The sequence below is a fragment of the Giraffa tippelskirchi genome, chromosome 10, assembly GCF_054371585.1.
Source record: "Giraffa tippelskirchi isolate mGirTip1 chromosome 10, T2T-mGirTip1v1.2.pri, whole genome shotgun sequence".
Classification (NCBI taxonomy): Eukaryota; Metazoa; Chordata; class Mammalia; order Artiodactyla; family Giraffidae; genus Giraffa; species Giraffa tippelskirchi.
Window position 1 is genome coordinate 147,197,779 of NC_137284.1, and position 18,555 is coordinate 147,216,333.

General features: G+C 48.3%; 1 protein-coding gene across 7 annotated transcripts in view; it reads right to left on the minus strand.

Annotated features, from left to right (window-relative positions):
• Positions 1-6,307: 6,307 nt before the first annotated feature.
• Positions 6,308-18,555, minus strand: part of DENND2A (DENN domain containing 2A) — a 112,886-nt gene continuing 100,638 nt past the window's right edge. For all 7 annotated transcript variants that reach the window (XM_081534315.1, XM_081534316.1, XM_081534311.1 and 4 more), the window contains 6 exons: positions 14,449-14,626; positions 12,651-12,692; positions 9,633-9,750; positions 8,997-9,248; positions 7,531-7,617; positions 6,308-6,651 (listed from right to left, as the gene is read on the minus strand). In XM_081534315.1, the coding sequence (XP_081390441.1) occupies positions 6,620-6,651; positions 7,531-7,617; positions 8,997-9,248; positions 9,633-9,750; positions 12,651-12,692; positions 14,449-14,626 (709 nt within the window). In that variant the 3' untranslated portion in view covers positions 6,308-6,619. The remainder of the gene's footprint in view (positions 6,652-7,530; positions 7,618-8,996; positions 9,249-9,632; positions 9,751-12,650; positions 12,693-14,448; positions 14,627-18,555) is intronic.

An 18,555-nucleotide genomic window follows, 5' to 3' on the forward strand; every position in this document is an offset into this window, starting at 1 on the left:
GCACCCACCCCTGACTCTGTGAGTCACCCTAGCTTGGCTGACCCTGGCTTGCCCTTGGCAGGGCTGCGTGCCACCTCAGCTCCTGCCCAGAGTTTTCCCAGGCTGGATAAACCAGGGCAGAGAGGGGAGAAGGGTGTCCTCAGCCTGGGAACCATGCTGAAGGCACCAGGGCTCCGGTGGCCCAGGACAGTTGTCAGCCTGCCAAGCCCTGCCCCTCTCAGGACCCACATCAGCTGCCCCCCTGGCTTGTCAGGTCCGCTGTCACCCAGAGCCCCTTCGGATAAGAAGCCCTTTCACACCTGTCCGGGGGCCATGAGAGCGAAGGGTGGGTCCACCTGAATCTGCCAGAAAAACAACTCGGCCCACATTCCGCCCGTACGGGTCAGGGAATTAGCTCCGTGGTAGGAAGGACAACCCGTGGTGAGGTTTGGTTGCAGGACTACTGAACCGTAGGCGCTCAGGATTATGGTCAGGTGAGGAGGGGTGAAAGTTGTGGGCAAGGAGAGTCAGAGGGGCAGGTAGGGAGCACAGCGTTGATCAAAGGTGAGACAGCCCCCTGGCCCGGTGTCAGGGAGGTTGGCAGCAGGCCTCTGCTCACTGTAGCCTGGAAGAAGCTGCAGGCTGGCAGCGCAACCCCATGCAACAGCTGGGTGGAGGTGAGGCGTGGTCGCTGGACAAGCCAGGAAGGGAAGTTAATTGGCCTTGACAGGCGCCAGAGAGTTAAGCGGCCCTTCTCACCTGCCTATTGCTTTCCTTACTAACCTTTGCTCGGCCAGGAATCTCCCCTTCCTCCTCTGTCTGTTCCAGCCCCTCCCAAGCACCCAGTCTGAACTCTCAGCTCACGTCAACCCTCCTGAACTCTGAGCTGAGGTTCCAGCTTCCGCCCACCTTGCCCTCCTCTGAGTTCACTCCCGCAGCCATCCCTCCTCAGGATTTTGGGGGGTCTAACATGTACCGCAGTGGGTTTGCTTTTAAGCCTAGGGAAGGTGATTAATGTATGTGCTCAGTCGTGTCCGACTCTTTGCGACTCCATGGACTGTAGCCCATCAGGCTCCTCTGTCCTTGGGGTTCTCCAGGCAAGAATACTGGAGTGGGTTGCCATTTCCTTCTCCAGGGCATCTTCCCAACCCAGGGATCGAACCTGGGTCTCCTGCATTGACAGGTGGATTCTTTACCACTGTACCCGCCACCCCCCCAAAAAAAACACAACCTGAATTCACCAGGTCTGTGGACTCTTTCAAGCTTTCATCAATATTTTTGTTCTTTAAAGCATTTCAGCTCTTATGTAATACTGAACTTGGGCCATGCGTGCAAAAGTCTTAATTTCAAAACTTGGCCCTAAGATTACTCTCTGTCAGTGAAACTTACAGGATAATTTATAGGGAGGAGATTGGGTCTCCTGAAGAAGTGAGTCATCTAAGACAGAGACCTGTGAGTACTTGAAGATATTTGGGAAACTTGCAGCCAATCAAGGGCTCTATGGCCTTAGTCCCAGATAAGTCAAGGTGGATTCCAGGCATCTGTACTTAATATCCCAGGTGGATCTGAGGCAGGTATTCCAATCACCCCTGAGAAACATGGGGTCCCCTCTGAGAGGCATGGCTGGAAGGTGATGTATATAGTTAAGAAAGCTGGAATCTGTCTGAAGAAAGGGAGGGAACATAGGAAAAGGGGGCACCCCTCATACCTTGAGGGCAGGAGTATAAAATCGTGTAACCTCTGTGGAAAACACTTTAATGTGCTTCAAAAGTTTAAATGTAGATATTAATCTACGACTTGGCGATTCCACTTATAGGTATATACTTAAAGAAATTGAAAACAGATACTCAAACCAGTGGGTGTCCCAGGTGACTCCGTGGTAAATAATCTGCCTGCCAGTGCAGAAGACACAGTAGATACGAGTTCCATCCTGGGTCAGGAAGATCCCCCGGAAGAGGAAATGACAATCCACTCCAGTATTCTTGCCTGGAGAATCCCATGGACAGGGCAGCCTGGAGGGCTGCAGTCCATGGGGTTACACAGTCAGAAACAACTGATCACGAACAACTCAGTCCACTATTCAAACAAATACATGCGTGAGTGTACATTAAGTTGTTTTAGTCGTGTCCGACTCTGCGACCCTATGGACTGTAGCCTGCCAGGCTTCTCTATGGAATTCGCTAGGCCAGAATACTGGAGTGGGTTGCCATGCCCTCCTCAGGGGGATCTTCCTGACTCGGGGATCAAAACTGTGTCTCTTACATCTCCTGCATTGGCAGGCAGGTTCTTTACCACTAGCACAACCTGGGAAAGCCCAAACAAATACATGAACACATGTTTGTTGCAGAACTATTCACAATAGGCAAAAGGTGGAAAAAACCCAAGTATCCATCGAGTGATGAATGGACTTCTGTGTTACACGAATTTCCCCCCAGTAAAATAAAACAAAGAAAAAAAATGGAGGGTGGGGTGCGGGCAGGGGAAATGTCCAGGGGAACAGACCCTCTGTGAGACAGGGAAGTCTGTCGGGCTCCCCTCTCCTCCTGGGGAGATGTGCCTGCAGACTCTCTGACATCTTTGCTCTGCTTTCCTACTCACCAAGCAACCTTCTGATTATTAATGTGGTCTCCTAGGAGCTTGCTTGGTGCTTGTGCTGAAAACAAGGTATCTGAGCTACCTGAAGTGGCTGTTACTGTCAGGAGCAGGCTGGCATCTCCTGATGAAGCACTCTTTTGACTTGGAGGGGTACCCATGCATCTCTACTGAGCTTGCAGCCTGAGACAGAGTCGGTACAGTCCCACCCTTAGTACTACTGTGGGAATTGTTGCTTTGGTCAGCAAACATTTACTGAGAGACGACTCTGTGCCAGGCACTGACTTTAAGCTCTGGGAATTCAGCATTGAACGTGATGGACACAGTCCCTTCCCTCATGATGCTTACATTCAAGTGATCAAATATCACACATGGTGAACTGAACATATGTGCATGCGTGCTAAGTCGCTTCAGTCATCTCTGACTCTGTGTGACCTCGTGGACTGTAGCCCACCAAGCTCCTCTGTCCATGGGATTCTCCAGACAGGAATACTGGAGTGGGTTACCATACCCTCCTCCAGGGGAATCTTCCCAACCCTGGGACTGACCCACGTCTCTTACATCTCCTGCACTGGCAGATGGTTCTTTACCACCAGTGCTACCTGGGAAGCCTAAACTGAACATAGTAATGGGCAAAAAGAAGTGCTCAATAAATAGCAGATCTTCTCATTATTCTTGGTCTGCATGAGAAAAGATTTGTGTGATAATTTCTAGGAACTCACTCTCCCTTGTCTCAGCAGTAGTGACAGCTGCCTTCTCTTTCAGATTCCCTATCTCCGGCCAGTTACCAAGGCATGCCAGCCACACCTGCTCCCACTCATCCCTTCCCTTGCCCACCAGTGTCTCGGATAGTCTACAGCAATGAAACCCACCCAGAAGTCCTGCTCCAACTGGTTTTCATAACCATGTGATTGATCACAAATTGAAACATGATAATGGAATGCTTCTAAATACACATTCTTCATGGAAAATGTATGAGCGTTTTTTTCTTAATTTTTTTAATGGAATCAGAGGACTTGGTTCTTGGACAGATGGTTGGTGTGAGGCAAGATGAAAAGGTTGAGTGGCCATGTTCTGTCTAACACACCCATGCTTCTTGGCCACACTTGGTTTCTAAACCCAAATAGCATTGTCCATCCAAGGTCTGCCCTAGACTGTGAGCGGGGAATCACAACTCTATTTTTTCCTCTGGTTTCTGATCTTCCCTATCCTCATCTACCACTTTGCAAAATGAAGGCACTTCCTTAGCTGATTTAGTTTAAACTTATGTAGAGTAGGGTGAGAGGGATGTTGGTAAGGTGAGCTGCATCCAGTGATGTTCTGCTCCTGGACTTGGTACCTAGATGTGGTCCTTCGTGAAAGTTTGTGAGCCTGTGTATTCATGATCTGAGCACCTTTCTGTATATATATTTTACTTCAAACAAAAATGAAAATAGGGGGCTTCCCTGGTGGCTCAGTGGTAAAGAATCCACCTGCCAATGCAGGAGACACACACAGGTTTGATCGTGGGTCCGGGAAGATCCCACAGGCCGTGGAGCAACTAAACCTGTGTACCACAGCTACTGAGCCTGTGCTCCAGAGTCCATGCTCTGAAACAAGAGAGGCCACCGCAACGAGAAGCCTGTGCACCGCAACTAGAGAGTAGCCCTTGCTCGCCCCAACGAGAGAAAAGTCCACGCAGCAACAAAGACCCAGCACAGCCAAAAATAAATAAATAATCTTTAAAATTGAAAATAAAGCATATGTACTAAGATACTTTTACAAAGATGCTTTTCTCAATGCTCTTTACGATATTAAAAATAGGAAATATCTTGCATGCATGAGAGGATTGGTAAAATAACGTTTATCAAATCCGTAAAACAAAATATTACATAGCCATTAGAAATGTTGACAAAAGTGTATATTTATTCACTGAGAGGTGTTGAGTAAACAATATAATATGAAATAAGTTAGAAAAGAAAGTATATTACAAAATATTAAGAAAGTGATCATCTTTGGGCAGAATATTGGTGTTAATAAAGTTAGCTAATCTGAGGCGCTTGTTACAAATTCCTGAGTCCCCACACCCAGAGATTCTCTTTCAGTCTTCCCCAACCCCCAACCATACATATCTATACACGTAGGTAATTGTTATGTTCCTATCCTTTTGGGGGGCCTTGGGCCCCTTTCAGAATCTGATGTCAGCTAGGGATTCTTGCCCCAGAATCGAATGGACACATCAAATGTTGGATACAATTTGGTGGACCATGACTTTAGTTAAGAACCCCCTAATATGGGGTCAGAGGTCGATCTCACATCATCTTCCTCTCGTTCTTATTTTTTCTCCAAAGACTTCTTTGCTCCCAACTCCTTAAAGGTCAAGAACCTCTACCAGGCAGCCGAGAACCCAGGGCCATCGCCAGGGTCAGAGCACATTCCTTTTGTGTGTTTTTGTAGGGTTCCTGGTGCCACCCAGAGGGAATCCACGTGGTGGGATACATAGGCAGCGGGTTGGCCGTGGGGTGGCCCTGAGGCCTGCTTTGAGAGAGAGCCTGTGTCACCCAAGGCTCTCTTCCCACCGGGGCAGGATAGCGCCCCCCGGAGTGCAGCCTTCTCCCGCACCTCCTGCCTCCTCCCCTCTGGCTGTACAAAATTTTGATGCTCCTTTTTTTCTTTTTTAACTTTTTATTTTGTATTGGGGTATAGCCGATTAACAAAGATGTGATAGTTTCAGGTGAACAGTCAAAGGACTCAGCCATACATAAACATGTAGCCATTCTCCGCCAAACTTCCTTCCCATCCAGGCTGCCACATAACACTGAGCAGAGTTCTCCATGCTGTACAGTAAGGTCCTTCTTGGTTATCCACTTTAAATATAGCAGTTTGTACATGTCTGTCTCCAACTCCCTAACTGTCCCTTCCCCCCAGCCTCTCCCCCACCTCTCCCGGCAACCATAGGTTCGGTCTCTAAGTCTGTGAGTCTTTTTCTAAGTTCATTCAAATCATGTATGTACCCAACATTGATGCTGCTTCTTGATGACAACGGAAGTCCCTACATTCATCCTACATGTGTAGCGTGTACGACTTTACATGTGCTGTTCTGGGCCCTACACAGAGATGGGAAAATCTCCTGCAGTAAAATAGGAATGGGGTTGAGGCCGTGGCTTGTGGGCTTTAAGGTGGGCAGCATCATAAACTTTAAGGCCCTAAGAATATTTTATTAACATCTTATGAAGAGAGAGCCTCTTTTTGTGTGTACCTGTAAAAGTCATGGACTCGTGGCAGGCGCGGGCTCTGTGGCCTCTGAGGGGAAAAGAGGCCGTCCAGGAGAGTCAGGTCCGTTTGGGACCAGAGGCGTCGGCGACACGATAAGCAGGCTCGGCCACCAGGTGGCGTCACCAGCTGGGCTGAAAGAGCAGTTCATCCCAGGAAACCAAATCCTGCTGCTGTCCTCTGACCTTTCCAGCACAGACTTGGCTCCACTACCGGCGATCCTTTCCCGGAGAGGACTCCCGCCCTGACACCCGCGGTGTGGGGCCTGCAGTGCCTGTGGGTGTCGCCACGGTGCTTCTCCCTTGACCCCCCAACTTGTTCCCAGTTCTGCCCCGAGGAGCATCTCGGTTCCAAGTCTCTGGGAACAGTAGCCTCCTCTTGGCTCCAGGGTGAGCTGCCAGGCAGGATGAACTGGGGAAAGGTTCATGACACAGGGCAGGACAGCTGTCTCAGCTTTGGCGTAATAAAAAGAAAACCCAAACACTTTTCTTCTTCTTCTTTTTTAATATCTAAGATTAAAAAAAAAAAAAGACCCCAAATCCAACAACCCAAAACAATCCCTTTGAACGTGCCTGGTCCCAGGTCCCATTTCCAGTGCTGTTCTGAAGAAGCTGCCTACCGGCAGCTCTGGGGCCCTGGCCCTGGGGAGAGCCCAGGGGTGGCTGGAAACCATCCTGGCCTTTATCCCAGCACCTGGGACAACCAAGGACCCGACTTTTCAGGAAGACCACCAGGACTGTTTTTAAGACATGTGGTTGCCCTGGGAGGAAGTTTTCCCTGGAGTCTGTGTTGAGGGCTATTTCTTATGGAGAAACTTCATTTTATTGCCTAAAAAAAGAAAATGAGAACATTGCACCAGGCAGACAGAGGAGCCAAGTTAAAATCCTGCCCTTTCCACACCAACTGGGGCTCCCACACCATCCCTGAGCTTCACCCTAGGGCTCAGGAGAAGTTGGGGGGGAATTCCCCCTGCCTGGGTGCCCGCTGTACTCCTCATATGCCTCCCCTGTGAAGAGGGATCTTTTGAAGGGAAGACTGTCAGAGCTGCAGACTGTCAGTTGCCTCTGAAATGGTGACACAGGAAGCATGGACTGTCACGACTCCCTGGGAGCCCTGATGGGAACAGACACTCGGCCTGGCCTTGCGGGAGGTCGGTGGTCCCTTCCCAGGCACCGGCCCCCCGGGTGAGGCTCTGAGCATGACCCCTGCAGGTCCTCCGAGGGGCTTCTCCTCACCGCAGCTCTTCCGCACTGGGGCCTGCTCCCTCCCTCCCTCATGCCTTTTGCTTTCTCCTCTTCCATTTCCTAGCAAGGGCCTTTTTGGCTGGTTAAACTGCAGTCCTTATTTTAAATTTTTACATTTCCACTTTTCAGGGTCATCTGGAGGCTGGCCCAGGACTCTACAGCCAGGCCCCCTTCTCTGGTTCCACTCATCATACTTCTAAGCCCCACTCCCCAGAAGACTGAAGATGTGGGAGTGAAAGAAGAGCAACACAGCCAGCACCCAGGAGGGCAGGGAGAGGGCTGTGTGTCCTCAGCTTCTGCTCTGGGGACAGGGCAGAACAGGAGGGTGGTAAGATGCTGACTGGGCCCAGTGGGCGCAGGCCTCAGAGTTCAGCATCATGAGCCCCAGCTCTAGTGGCAGGAACTGGCCAAGACCCCGTGGCCCCAGGGGCTGCTGCCGGGAACCCAGACCCCTGGCCCTCACCTAGTCCCTTCAGGAACTTGTTGACACCACTGTGTTCTCCACTGGGCAGTGTTTCCAGGTACTCCTGGGCTCGGACCTCAAATAGACCTGTTGACGAGAGAAATCCAAACCACTTTAGTTCATTCTCTTGGTGCTTCTATACGTGTTCGTTTCCTTACTGCCGCAGACAAGAGAAACCTTGCCGCTGAGACGGAGCTGCTCTATAAACATGCTCTGAATCGTAAGATTTAAAAGGGTTTTTTTTCTGACCTTATAATTTCCCAGCCTCGTACAGTAACTGTCTTTGGAGAGCTGTAAAGCTAGCTCATACGTGAAGTCCTATTTTTCCTCGACGAACACCTTCCAAACACCTGCACTGTGTCAGGCCCATGGTTTCGGAGAAGAACCAGACGGTCCCGGCCCTTCCCTTCTCCTGGAGTTCTCCCCTAAGAGGGCCCCTGGCCAAGAGGCCTTCCTCCTGGGAGCCTGGCTGCCATCTAAGGACTGAGGAGGGAGGGGCGGGCAGGGACCTTCAGTTCTCGCCCAGGGCTGCAGCCTCCGGCTACTGTCTTCATCTCCCACTGATTTTCTATCAAACAGTGATCTGTGTACCTGGCAGGTCTTCTAGTGAATTCTTTCATCAGGAGTTGTGTGCCTCCTCCTAGTCTCTAATCCACCTTCTCTTGTCTCTCCAGATACCCTTATCAGAATCATCTGAAGTAGGAGAGGCCCACTTTCTGCTTTGCACAGAGCTCTGGGGATGTGGAGCTTTGCTGCCTTAGCTCAGGGTCTGCGATCGCGGCACCAGGGGACACCCAGGCCTGGGTCAGCTGCTCCCATATCCCCGACCCTCGTCACTGGGTGGCGTCTCCTCAGGGTTAATCATCTACCTCTTCGGTCCTCTGGCCTAGCTCCCACCTGGGGCAGCCTTTCCTGATATTTCTAGCTTTCAGATTCCCCAAAGGACTTAGAGAGCATGGAAGAAAGAGACGGGAATGGTTTCATCCTCTTCTGCACACTTCCCGCTTCTGATCACTAGAGGCGTGATGGAACCCAGCAACAGGGACACTGAGGGAGACAAGGAGAACCTGAAGGAGAACCTAAGGAGCCGGGGATGGGGACGGGGTGGAGAGAGGGCTCTCGGGCTCCCCAGGCTGGGGTGGGGGGCTCTGCTGTCCTCCTTCCCCACAGCTAGCCCGCTGGGCGTTGGTGGCCGCACATGGAGCGGAGGGTGCGGGCCAGCCTCTCCTCCTCTGTCCATCCCCAGGTCCCAGGGGAGAGGGTAAGGAAGGAGGGCAGAAGGGACAAGAGGAGGCCTGAGGAAACGGAGGAGAGATGCCACAGAGAGAGGAGGGAAAGGGTGTCCATGAGAGTCTGGTCAAGCTGGGGAGACAAGGACAGAGGACTCACACTGGAGCCAGGAGCTGGGCTCTGGGCGTGGGGAGCAGAGGGAAAGCAACACCCGAAGAGACAGCAGGGCCCCTGACCTTTGGCGTCCTGCCGGCGCAGCTCCCGCTCCTGGATGAAGCCCCGGAACGTCTGGGTCTCCATGAAGACCTCCAGGAACCGGCGGAGGCTCTTGGAGGAGACGGCTTTGCGGAAGGCCTCTCGCTGCAGCTGCAGGGTCCTCTCCTCGCGCTCGCCCGCCGTCAGGAACAGCGAGTAGTGGCCCACGATCTCCACGAAGAAGCGGACAAAGGCTTCAGACACCACCTCGTTCAAGGGGCTGGACTCAGCGCCTGAGCAGAGCAGGGGAGGACCAGGACCGCTGAGGGCGGAGGCAGAGCCTCTGGGATGAACCAGTCAGAAAAGACGAAGGATGCTATTCCAGGTCCCTGGAAGGCCGACTGTGATGATCCATGAAAGAGGTTCCCCGCAGTGAGCCTGTCATGTCTTCCCTACCTTTCAACAGATATTTTAGGGCTAAACTGGGGGTGGGGTGGGAAAGGTTTTTCCTACAACTCGCTGCTGAAGGGGATGAGCACCAGCCTCTCTCCTTGTACACCTCGCTACCCATTTTCCGACTTAACCCCATGCCGAGTGGACAGATGCCCATAGTCCATTGCTCCCTGGCTCCAAGGATGGAGGTGGGGGTGCAGTCTGGGAGGTGGTTGAGCATTTACCTCGCTTGCTCTCCAGGGGCCCGTTATCCTGCTCACTAGCCAGGTCATTCCTCTGCTCCAGAATGTGTTCCAGGGCTACCTGAAGCTTCCGGGGCAGAATGGAGTCCTCGTCGTCCATCTGTAAAGCAGAAAAAAAGGGAGTCATTGTCTCAGCATTTCCTGGGACGGTGGCTGCACCCCGGCCAGCAGGACACAGTGGATTCTGCAGGGCAGGCCCGGCACAGTTCCTGGTTTAGTGGAAAGAACACAACTTAGAACCAGAGGCTTGAATCTTGATTCCACTCTTAACAAGCTACAGGAGCCTCAGCCTCCCCACTTGGTAAAATGGGTTAACTCATTGTGAAGATTAAATGCAACAAGTAAGATGGTGATGAATGAAAATGAAGAAGATATAAAATAAATGGAAAGATACTCTGTGTTCATGGATTGAAAGAATAAATATTGTTAAAATGTCCATGCTACTCAAAGCCATCTATAGATTCCATGCAAATTCCTATGAAAATTCTAATGATGTTTTTCACAGAAATAGAAAAAAAAAATCCTAAAATGTGTATGGAACCATAAAAGATTCTGAATAGGCAAAACAATCTTGGGAAAGAAGAACAAAGCTGGAGGCATCCTAATTCCTGATTTCAAACTTTACCATGGAGCTACAGTAATCAAGACAGTATGGTTGTTGTTGTTTGGTTGCTCAGTCCTGTCCAACTCTTTGCAACCCCATGGACTGCAGCACGCCAGGCTTCCCCGTCCTCCCGTGCCCTCTCCTGGAGCTTGCTCAAACTCACGTCCATTGAGTTGGTGATGCTATCTATCCATCTCACCCTCTGTTGTCCCCTTCTCCTTTTGCCTTCGATCTTTCCCGGCATCAACTGGCATAAAAACAGAAACACAGACAGTGGAGGACAGGGAAGCCTGGCGTGCTATGGTCCATAGGGTTGAAAGAGCTGGACATGACTGAGCGACTGAACAAGACAAACATAACAGAATCGACAGGCCAGAAATAAACCCATTCATATACGGTCAACTAATATTTGACAAGGGAGTTGAATATTCAACGGGAAAAGGATGGTTGCTTGCATAAATGGTACTGGAAAAATTGGACATCCACATTTGAAGGAATTAAATTGAATCCCTATCTTGTACCTCTCCCCCAAATTCTGTGGATTTTAAAAAATGGATTATAGACTTAAATGTAAGACCAGAAATTGTAAAACTGCTGGAAGAAAATACAGGTGAAAAGCTCTTTGACACTGATCTTGGCAACAATTTTTGGGAATATGACACCAGAAGCACAAGCCACAAAAGCAAGAATTAACAGGTCAGAGTCCACAGTGAAAAGCTTCTACACAGTAAAGCGATCAGTCAGCAAAACAAAAAGGCAACCTCCAGAATGGGAGAATGTATCTGTAAATCACATACCTGATAAGGGGTTACTATCCAAAATATATAAGGCACTCATACAACTCAAGAGAAAAAAAGGGCAAAGGACACGAATAGACATTTTTATAGATGTGTACGTATGTGTATATACATGTGTATGTGTACATGTACACATACACATACATATACACACACAATGGAATATTATTCAGCCATAAAAAGAAAGACATACTGCTTTTGTGACTACACTGATAGACTTTAAAGACATAATGCTAAGTGAGGTAGACCAGACAGCAAAAAATAAATACTGATGTTTCCACGTGTATGTAGAATCTAAAACACTGAACTCAAAAAAATAAATTAAAAAACTGAACTCATAAAAACAGAGTGTAGCAAGGTGGTTACCAGGGGAGAGGGGTGAGGAAAAGGGCAAATGTTGGTCAAAGGGCACAAATTTCCAGCTATAAAATGAGTAAATTCTGAGGAATCTAATGTCTAGTTTGGTGACTATAGTTAAAGTATACTTGAAAGTTGTTGAGAGAGTAGATCTTAAGTGTTATCCCCCCATACACAGGTAATTATGTGAGGGGATGGAGGGGTTAACTAATCGTATTGTGGTTCTAATTTCTCAATGCATACGTATATCAAATCATAATGATGTAGGTCTTAAATTTAAATATGTTATATGTCAATAATAGCTCAGTAAAGCTGGGAGGAATTAAATGCAACACAATTAATTTGTGAAAGTGCCTTTCACCTAAGTGACTACTCAATAAATGTTTCCCAATGCCCCACACCACGAAGTGGCTAATTCTTTTCAGGGGGCTCTGGTCAGGGCAAATGACCAGTATGATTGAAAGCTGGCTTTATGATCTGGGTCTCAGAGCAGGAGGGCCGTGGGGATGGGCCTACCCAGAGGGCCCTTGGAAAGTGGAAGTAGATGAAACTACTAGGATTACCATGCATAACTTTTCAGTGGCCACTCCAAGTTTATTTTATTTATTTATTTGGCCATGCCATGTGGCACGTGGGTTCCCCCACCAGGGACTGAACAGCACCCAACCCCCATTCTTTGATAATGAAAGTAGTTTCTTATCATTATAGAAAATGTATGAAAATATTAAAACAATCTAAAATCACTCTTAATCTGTCTCCTTTTCAGTCTCCCACCCTAAGACAACCAGAATTGATGTTTTGGTGAGTTTTCCTTTCTATCTTTCTATATATATATATATTTTTTTTTTTTCCCTTCATTTCTATCCTTTAAAAAAAAAGATCAGCAAGGTAATGTATATAATTTTTATCCTGATTTTTCCACTTCATGTTATATCATGAAATTTGTTGTCAAATATTTAAAGGCATGTTGCAAAAGGTTAAGTGTCTACAGTTACAACCTATAGAAAGATTCTGTCAGCAAACCATTTTGTGACAGAGCACATGGGAATCAATCCCTTGTCCAAACCCCTCTTCTTTGGCCCCTGCCTTCGGTCCTGTCCTTAGTCAAGCCCTGGCCGGGGACTGCCCAAGCCTGCTGGCCTGTTTTGCAATTCCAGGCCCATCACAGAGCTGGCAAGGTGAGCTCTAAACAACAAAGAGGTGAAAACAGAGCAAGCAGTGGGTTGAAGCTGTGCTTCTTACCTGTCTGAGGAACCGATTATTGACGAGGTCGACCACGAGGACCTACGAGGTGAGGAAAAGGGACTGTTACTGTTAGCAGGGAGGGCTTCCAGAATATACGGATGGACTGTTAGCCTTCTTCCTTCTTGGCACCCAGAGAGGCAGCCGGGTGGGGGTGGAGTGGGCCAACTGTGGTTTCCTGACATTGCCACTGAAGCCACAGATGATGAAGGGGGAGCTTTCCAGATGATGAAGCTTTCCAGACATGCATGCTTTCAACACTGTAACCGCAGGCTAGGATACGTGTGGGCCAAAGGCTGGACTTCCTGCCCTGTTCCTGGACTGGCTAAGGCAGAGCCGCTCTGACTGTTTTTTAGCGTGTGGGTCACTGAGACAGAGAGAGAGGCTAGAGCCCCAGCCTGTTCCCATTCCACTGGATTCTGCCCCCCCCGCCAGGCCTTCCCCTCCTACCTCCCAGTTACCCACTTAGTCTTGTCATTTCTCTTAATGGGATAAAAGGGGAGAGACCCAGAGGACTGGACCCAACGGGACAGTAAGCCAAGCTGCAGGTGCTGGGCTTCCATGAGTCAAGGCTTTCAGGTAAAGCACTTTCGTCCTCCTTCCTCACAGTGAGGCTGAGACTCAGGGCCACAACTAGGGAGAGGCAAGTGAAGGGTCTAGGGTGCAAAACTTAAGAAGGTGCCCACTCACGGGATCACACAGTGTGGACCGCTGGCTATGACGGAGGATGAGCAGAGAGCCTGCGTGCCCGCCGTGTTTCCACAACAGCAGGAACCACGGGCTCTAACACAGGGGCTGGGAGCTGAGGGGGGCTGCCCTTCCTTCTCACACCCTCTCCTGGGGGTGGAACTGAGCTGTCTGCAGGCTCACAGGGCACCCAGGAAAACCCTCTGCAGTTCACAAACCCACACTCAAAGACCTGAGTCTGCTGGTTAATCTTTAATGGGACTGTGGGACCACCTGGGCAATTAGAGGAGCTGCGTCTCGGGACACCGGGAGGGTTTAGGCCTGGATGTTCTGCGCAGCATCACTTAGTGCCCACGGTTCTGCTCTGACTGCTGGAAGCTCTCAGTACTGGAGACAGAAACCAGTCTGAGGAAGGGGCTGAGACTCAATAACCACAGAGACGCTAAGCAGAGCTTTTCTCATTTGGATCCAGAACTCAGTCACTGAATACATTTAGGTTATTGTCTTTTTAACTGATACGAAAAAGGACCTACTTATAGGAACACAGTCCTCAAGACTTTGTTATTGGCCCAAAGATGATTTCCTGTTACCATGAGCTCTTCATGTGCTTTCTTCCCATGACAGAGGGGTGGATGGGGGAAGTATAGGGCAGATGGCTCTTTACTGACTAGGTGTATTAAAATCTAGTAAATCGTTGGTTGGGCTTCCCTAGTGGCTCAGAGGTAAAGAATCCACCTGTCAATGCAGGAGACACAGCTTTCCATCCATGGATCAGGAAGATCCCCTGGAGAAGGAAATGGCAGCCCACTCCAGTATTCTTGCCTGAGAAATCCCATGGACAGTGGTCCGTGGGGTCACAAAGAATGGGACACGACTCAATAACAGCAACAAATTGTTGATTGCAGCCCTTCTCAATGGGTGTTGACGCCTGTAGGTTCATTTAGAGGGGATACTGAGTCTGCAGTCAAGAGGTTCTGCTGAAGCTGACTTGGCCGGGGGTGGGTGCTGACTCACAGACAAAGCTGTGGGGTCCCGCTGCTCCCCTGATCCTGCCTGCTGGCAGAGCCATAGGCAGCCCCTTCCCCCTACCCCTGCCCCCACAGGAGCTCACCTCCTCCAGCGGCAGCTCCCTGAGCAGCGGCAGCGAGCTGGTGAGCAGCCCGATGAGGAAGGGTGTTGGCGAGCACACGATGTCGATCATGGCGGGAGGCAGCACAGGGATGTAGGTGTGCTGCCAGGTGAAGGGGTAGATGGCCGCCACCATCGCGTGGCAGCACGTGGACAGGGTGCTGAGGCGGGGAGAGAGGAGAGAAAGGGTCGGTTCAGGAGGGTGGGTCGCCTCCACAAAGACGCCAGAGAAAAAGGTTCACACGCCACCCACAGAAAACCCCCAAACAACGAAAGCCTCCTTTCTCATGGGTGCTCCTTCTCTTAGTGAAGAGGCTTTGTATTGGGACCCACGTTCTCTCCTTCAAGTGTGAACACCTAGGTGCGGTCAGGGGAGACAGGGTACATCCTTCAGTGTTCAAGTGTAGCTGTCCGCTCCAAATGGCTCAGTTGTGTAAAAGCAAAATTCATATACTTCTTGCCCAGAATTCAAACCACAGAACAATAACAACGTTGAGAGACAGACTCAGTCTCTCTTAAACCAGGATGATCATAATGTAGCCTTGTACTGGTGAACGCTGGGTCTGACAATTGTGTGGGATCCACAAGGCTTTGCTCCGTGCCTGCATTTGTGCTCGGTTTGTGGAATGAACGGGTGGATTACCTGGGAGCACTGCTTTTATATCATTTCTGCGGAGCTGCAGCATAGTGACGACTGGCGGCTTCCAAGATGAGTGAGAGCAGACTTTCTCTTCTTCCTCGAAATCGCTTCTTATCACTAAGTGAGGCTGCTCCCAGCGGCTCCCCTCTCCTCTCATCCTGATATGATGTTTCTAAAATGCTATGGGGTTGGAAACTCTAGAAGCTTGCTAGAAGTGTCTAATGCAAGAGTAAAACAAAAGTGAGGGCCCAGTAGATTCGCCCGAGAGTATACCGGGTCATCTTCGGGTCCCTGTAACCAGCACTGCATCTGTTAGGACACCTTCTGAATGTTCGCCCTGGTTCTCAGCTGTGCTCTGTTCACGTCAAGTTGCAAGGAAGCTGAGTTCTCGATGGATGAATGCTCCTTTACTGTGTTCCCATGATGCCACACACCTATAATCTCGTTGCCATAAAACTTTCCTGAGCCCAAAAAAATCACTTAGCTCTGGTTTACTTAAGAAGAAAAGAAGTAGACTAAAAGATACTGGCTAGCAAGTGAACTCAGCCAGGCAGAACGAGACACGTACTGTATGATTCCAGTTACACGAGGGACTTAGAATCAGCAAATGCATCGAGACAGAGTAGAAGGGAAGTTAGCAGGGGCTGGAGGAAGGGAGAGGGGCACACTGTTGCTTAAAGAGGACAGAATTACAGTTGAGATGATGAAAACGCTCTGGAAATGGATAGTAGTCATGGTTGCAAACATTGTGAATGTGCTAAATGCACCTGAATTGTACACTTAAAGATTATTAAAATGGTAAAATTTATGTTTATGCATATTTTACTGCAATAAAAAAGCAACCCTCCCCAAATCATTTAGATTCCTCTGAATCTAGTAAGTTCCTCTGAATCTAGCACCCCCTGAGACATCCTTCACATATGCACTAGCCTCGTTTCAATCCTGCTCCCATTTGGGGGCTCCTAACCTAATAAGTGAAAGTGAAAGTTGCTCAGTCACGTCCGACTCTTGACGACCCTATGGACTGTACAGTCCGTGAAATTCTCCAGGCCAGAATACTGGAGCAGGTAGCCATTCCCTTCTCCAGGGATCTTCCCAACCCAGGGATTGAACCCAGGTCTCCTGCATTGCAGGCAGATTCTTTTCCAGTTGAGCCACTAAGGAAGCCCAACCTAATAAGAGCAATGTTGAATCTTGTCCATTTATCAGTATGTCTCCTAACCTTCCTGTTTCTATCTTAGCAAATAATCAATCTCCTAATACTCACTGGAGTCATGAGATACCTCTCAGTAGTGGAGCAGCCACATATTTCACCGATACTTGGTCTTATGTTTTCTTTCAAATGATCACCCTCAAAATGAGAAAGATGCTACCCCAACATTTTGTTTTTTATCACTATAATGACTTCTTTATTAGCTGAGTAAGGGTGAGACAAACTAAAGTTCAGACTTATACCAAGAGAGCAACATCAATAATTCAGCCAGGAGCTTGGGGTGAAGTGACTTCTGCTTTTTAAAAGATCTTCTTGAATGCCATTTAGCAACTGAACAACAACAACAGACATCTCTCAATAGCACTCTGAGGTTGTAACTATTATTATCACCATTTACTCTTTAATAACTACTAACAGCCTCTTTCCACAACTGAAATATTAGGTTATACTATAAAAATATTAGCAAATGTAGTTTTTAAACCTGTAAATAAACCCTATCCATTAAGTTAAATTAAATCCTAAGGCACTGAGACATGACACACACTTTTTTTTTTCCATTCTGTAAATCATTGTTTTCTCTTTGGATTCAATAAACGTAAAGACTTTAAAAAAATTATCTTGAAAAGCATCAGTTCAGTTCAGGTCAGTCGCTCAGTCGTGTCCGACTCTTTGCGACCCCATGAATTGCAGCATGCCAGGCCTCTCTGTCCATCACCAACTCCCGGAGTCTACCCAAACCCATGTCCATCGAGTCGGTGATGCCATCCAACAGTCTCATCCTCTGTCGTCCCCTTCTCCTCCCGCCCCCAATCCTACCCAGCATTAGGGTCTTTTCCAATGAGTCAACCCTTCTCATGAGGTGGCCAAAGTATTGGAGTTTCAACTTCAACATCAGACCTTCCAATGAACAACCAGGATTGATCTCTTTTAGGATGGACTGATTGGATCTCCTTGCAGTCCAAGGGACTCTCAAGAGTCTTCTCCAACACCACAGTTCAAAAGCATCAATTCTTCGGCGTTCAGCTTTCTTCACTGTCCAACTCTCACATCCATACATGACCACTGGAAAAACCATAGCCTTGACGAGACGGACTTTTGTTGGCAAAGTAATGTCTCTGCTTTTAAATATGCTATCTAGGTTGGTCATAACCTTCCTTCCAAGGAGTAAGCGTCTTTTAATTTCATGGCTGTAGTCACCATCAGCAGTGATTCTGGAGCTCAAAAAAATAAAGTCTGACACTGTTTCCCCATCTATTTGCCATGAAGTGATGGGACCAGATGCCATGATCTTAGTTTTCTGAACATTGAGCTTTAAGCCAACTTTTTCACTCTCCTCTTTCACCTTCATCAAGAGGCTCTTTAGTTCTTCTTCACTTTCTGCCATAAGGGTGGTGTCATCTGCATATCTGAGGTTATTGATATTTCTCCCGGCAATCTTGATTCCAGCTTGTGTTTCTTCCAGCCCAGCGTTTCTCATGATGTACTCTGCATATAAGTTAAATAAGCAGGGTGACAATATACAGCCTTGACGTACTCCTTTTCCTATTTGGAACCAGTCTGTTGTTCCATGTCCAGTTCTAACTGTTGCTTCCTGACCTGCATACAGGTTTCTCAAGAGACAGGTCAGATGGTCTGGTATTCCCATCTCTTTCAGAATTTTCCACAGTTTATTGTGATCCACACAGTCAAAGGCTTTGGCATAGTCAATAAAGCAGAAACAGATGTTTTTCTGGAACTCTCTTGCTTTTTCGATGATCCAGTGGATATTGGCAATTTGATCTCTGGTTCCTCTGCCTTTTCTAAAACCAGCTTGAACATCTGGAAGTTCACGGTTCATGTATTGCTGAAGCCTGGCTTGGAGAATTTTGAGCATTACTTTACTAGCATGTGAGATGAGTGCAATTGTGCGGTAGTTTGGATAGGAGCTTTATTTCTTAAGGCGTCACTTTCTACCAGATAAGTCAAGAATGTTGATACTTTTAGTGAATTGCTGATCATTTACATTTAATTTCCTTTATCTATAGATCACTGAACGTGCTGAATTCACTTTGTTCTAAAACATTGATTTTTTAGGACTAAGCTGTATTTGTGTGTGGCCAGTCTACAAAGCTGATCTGCTCAAGTACTATGGGTCATGACTCAGAAAACTAGAAGGACATAATACTATAAACAAGGATAGTCATGTGTAGAGCAGGTTTTTGCAGACTATAATTTGCAGCCCATCGGGGGTCCTGAAA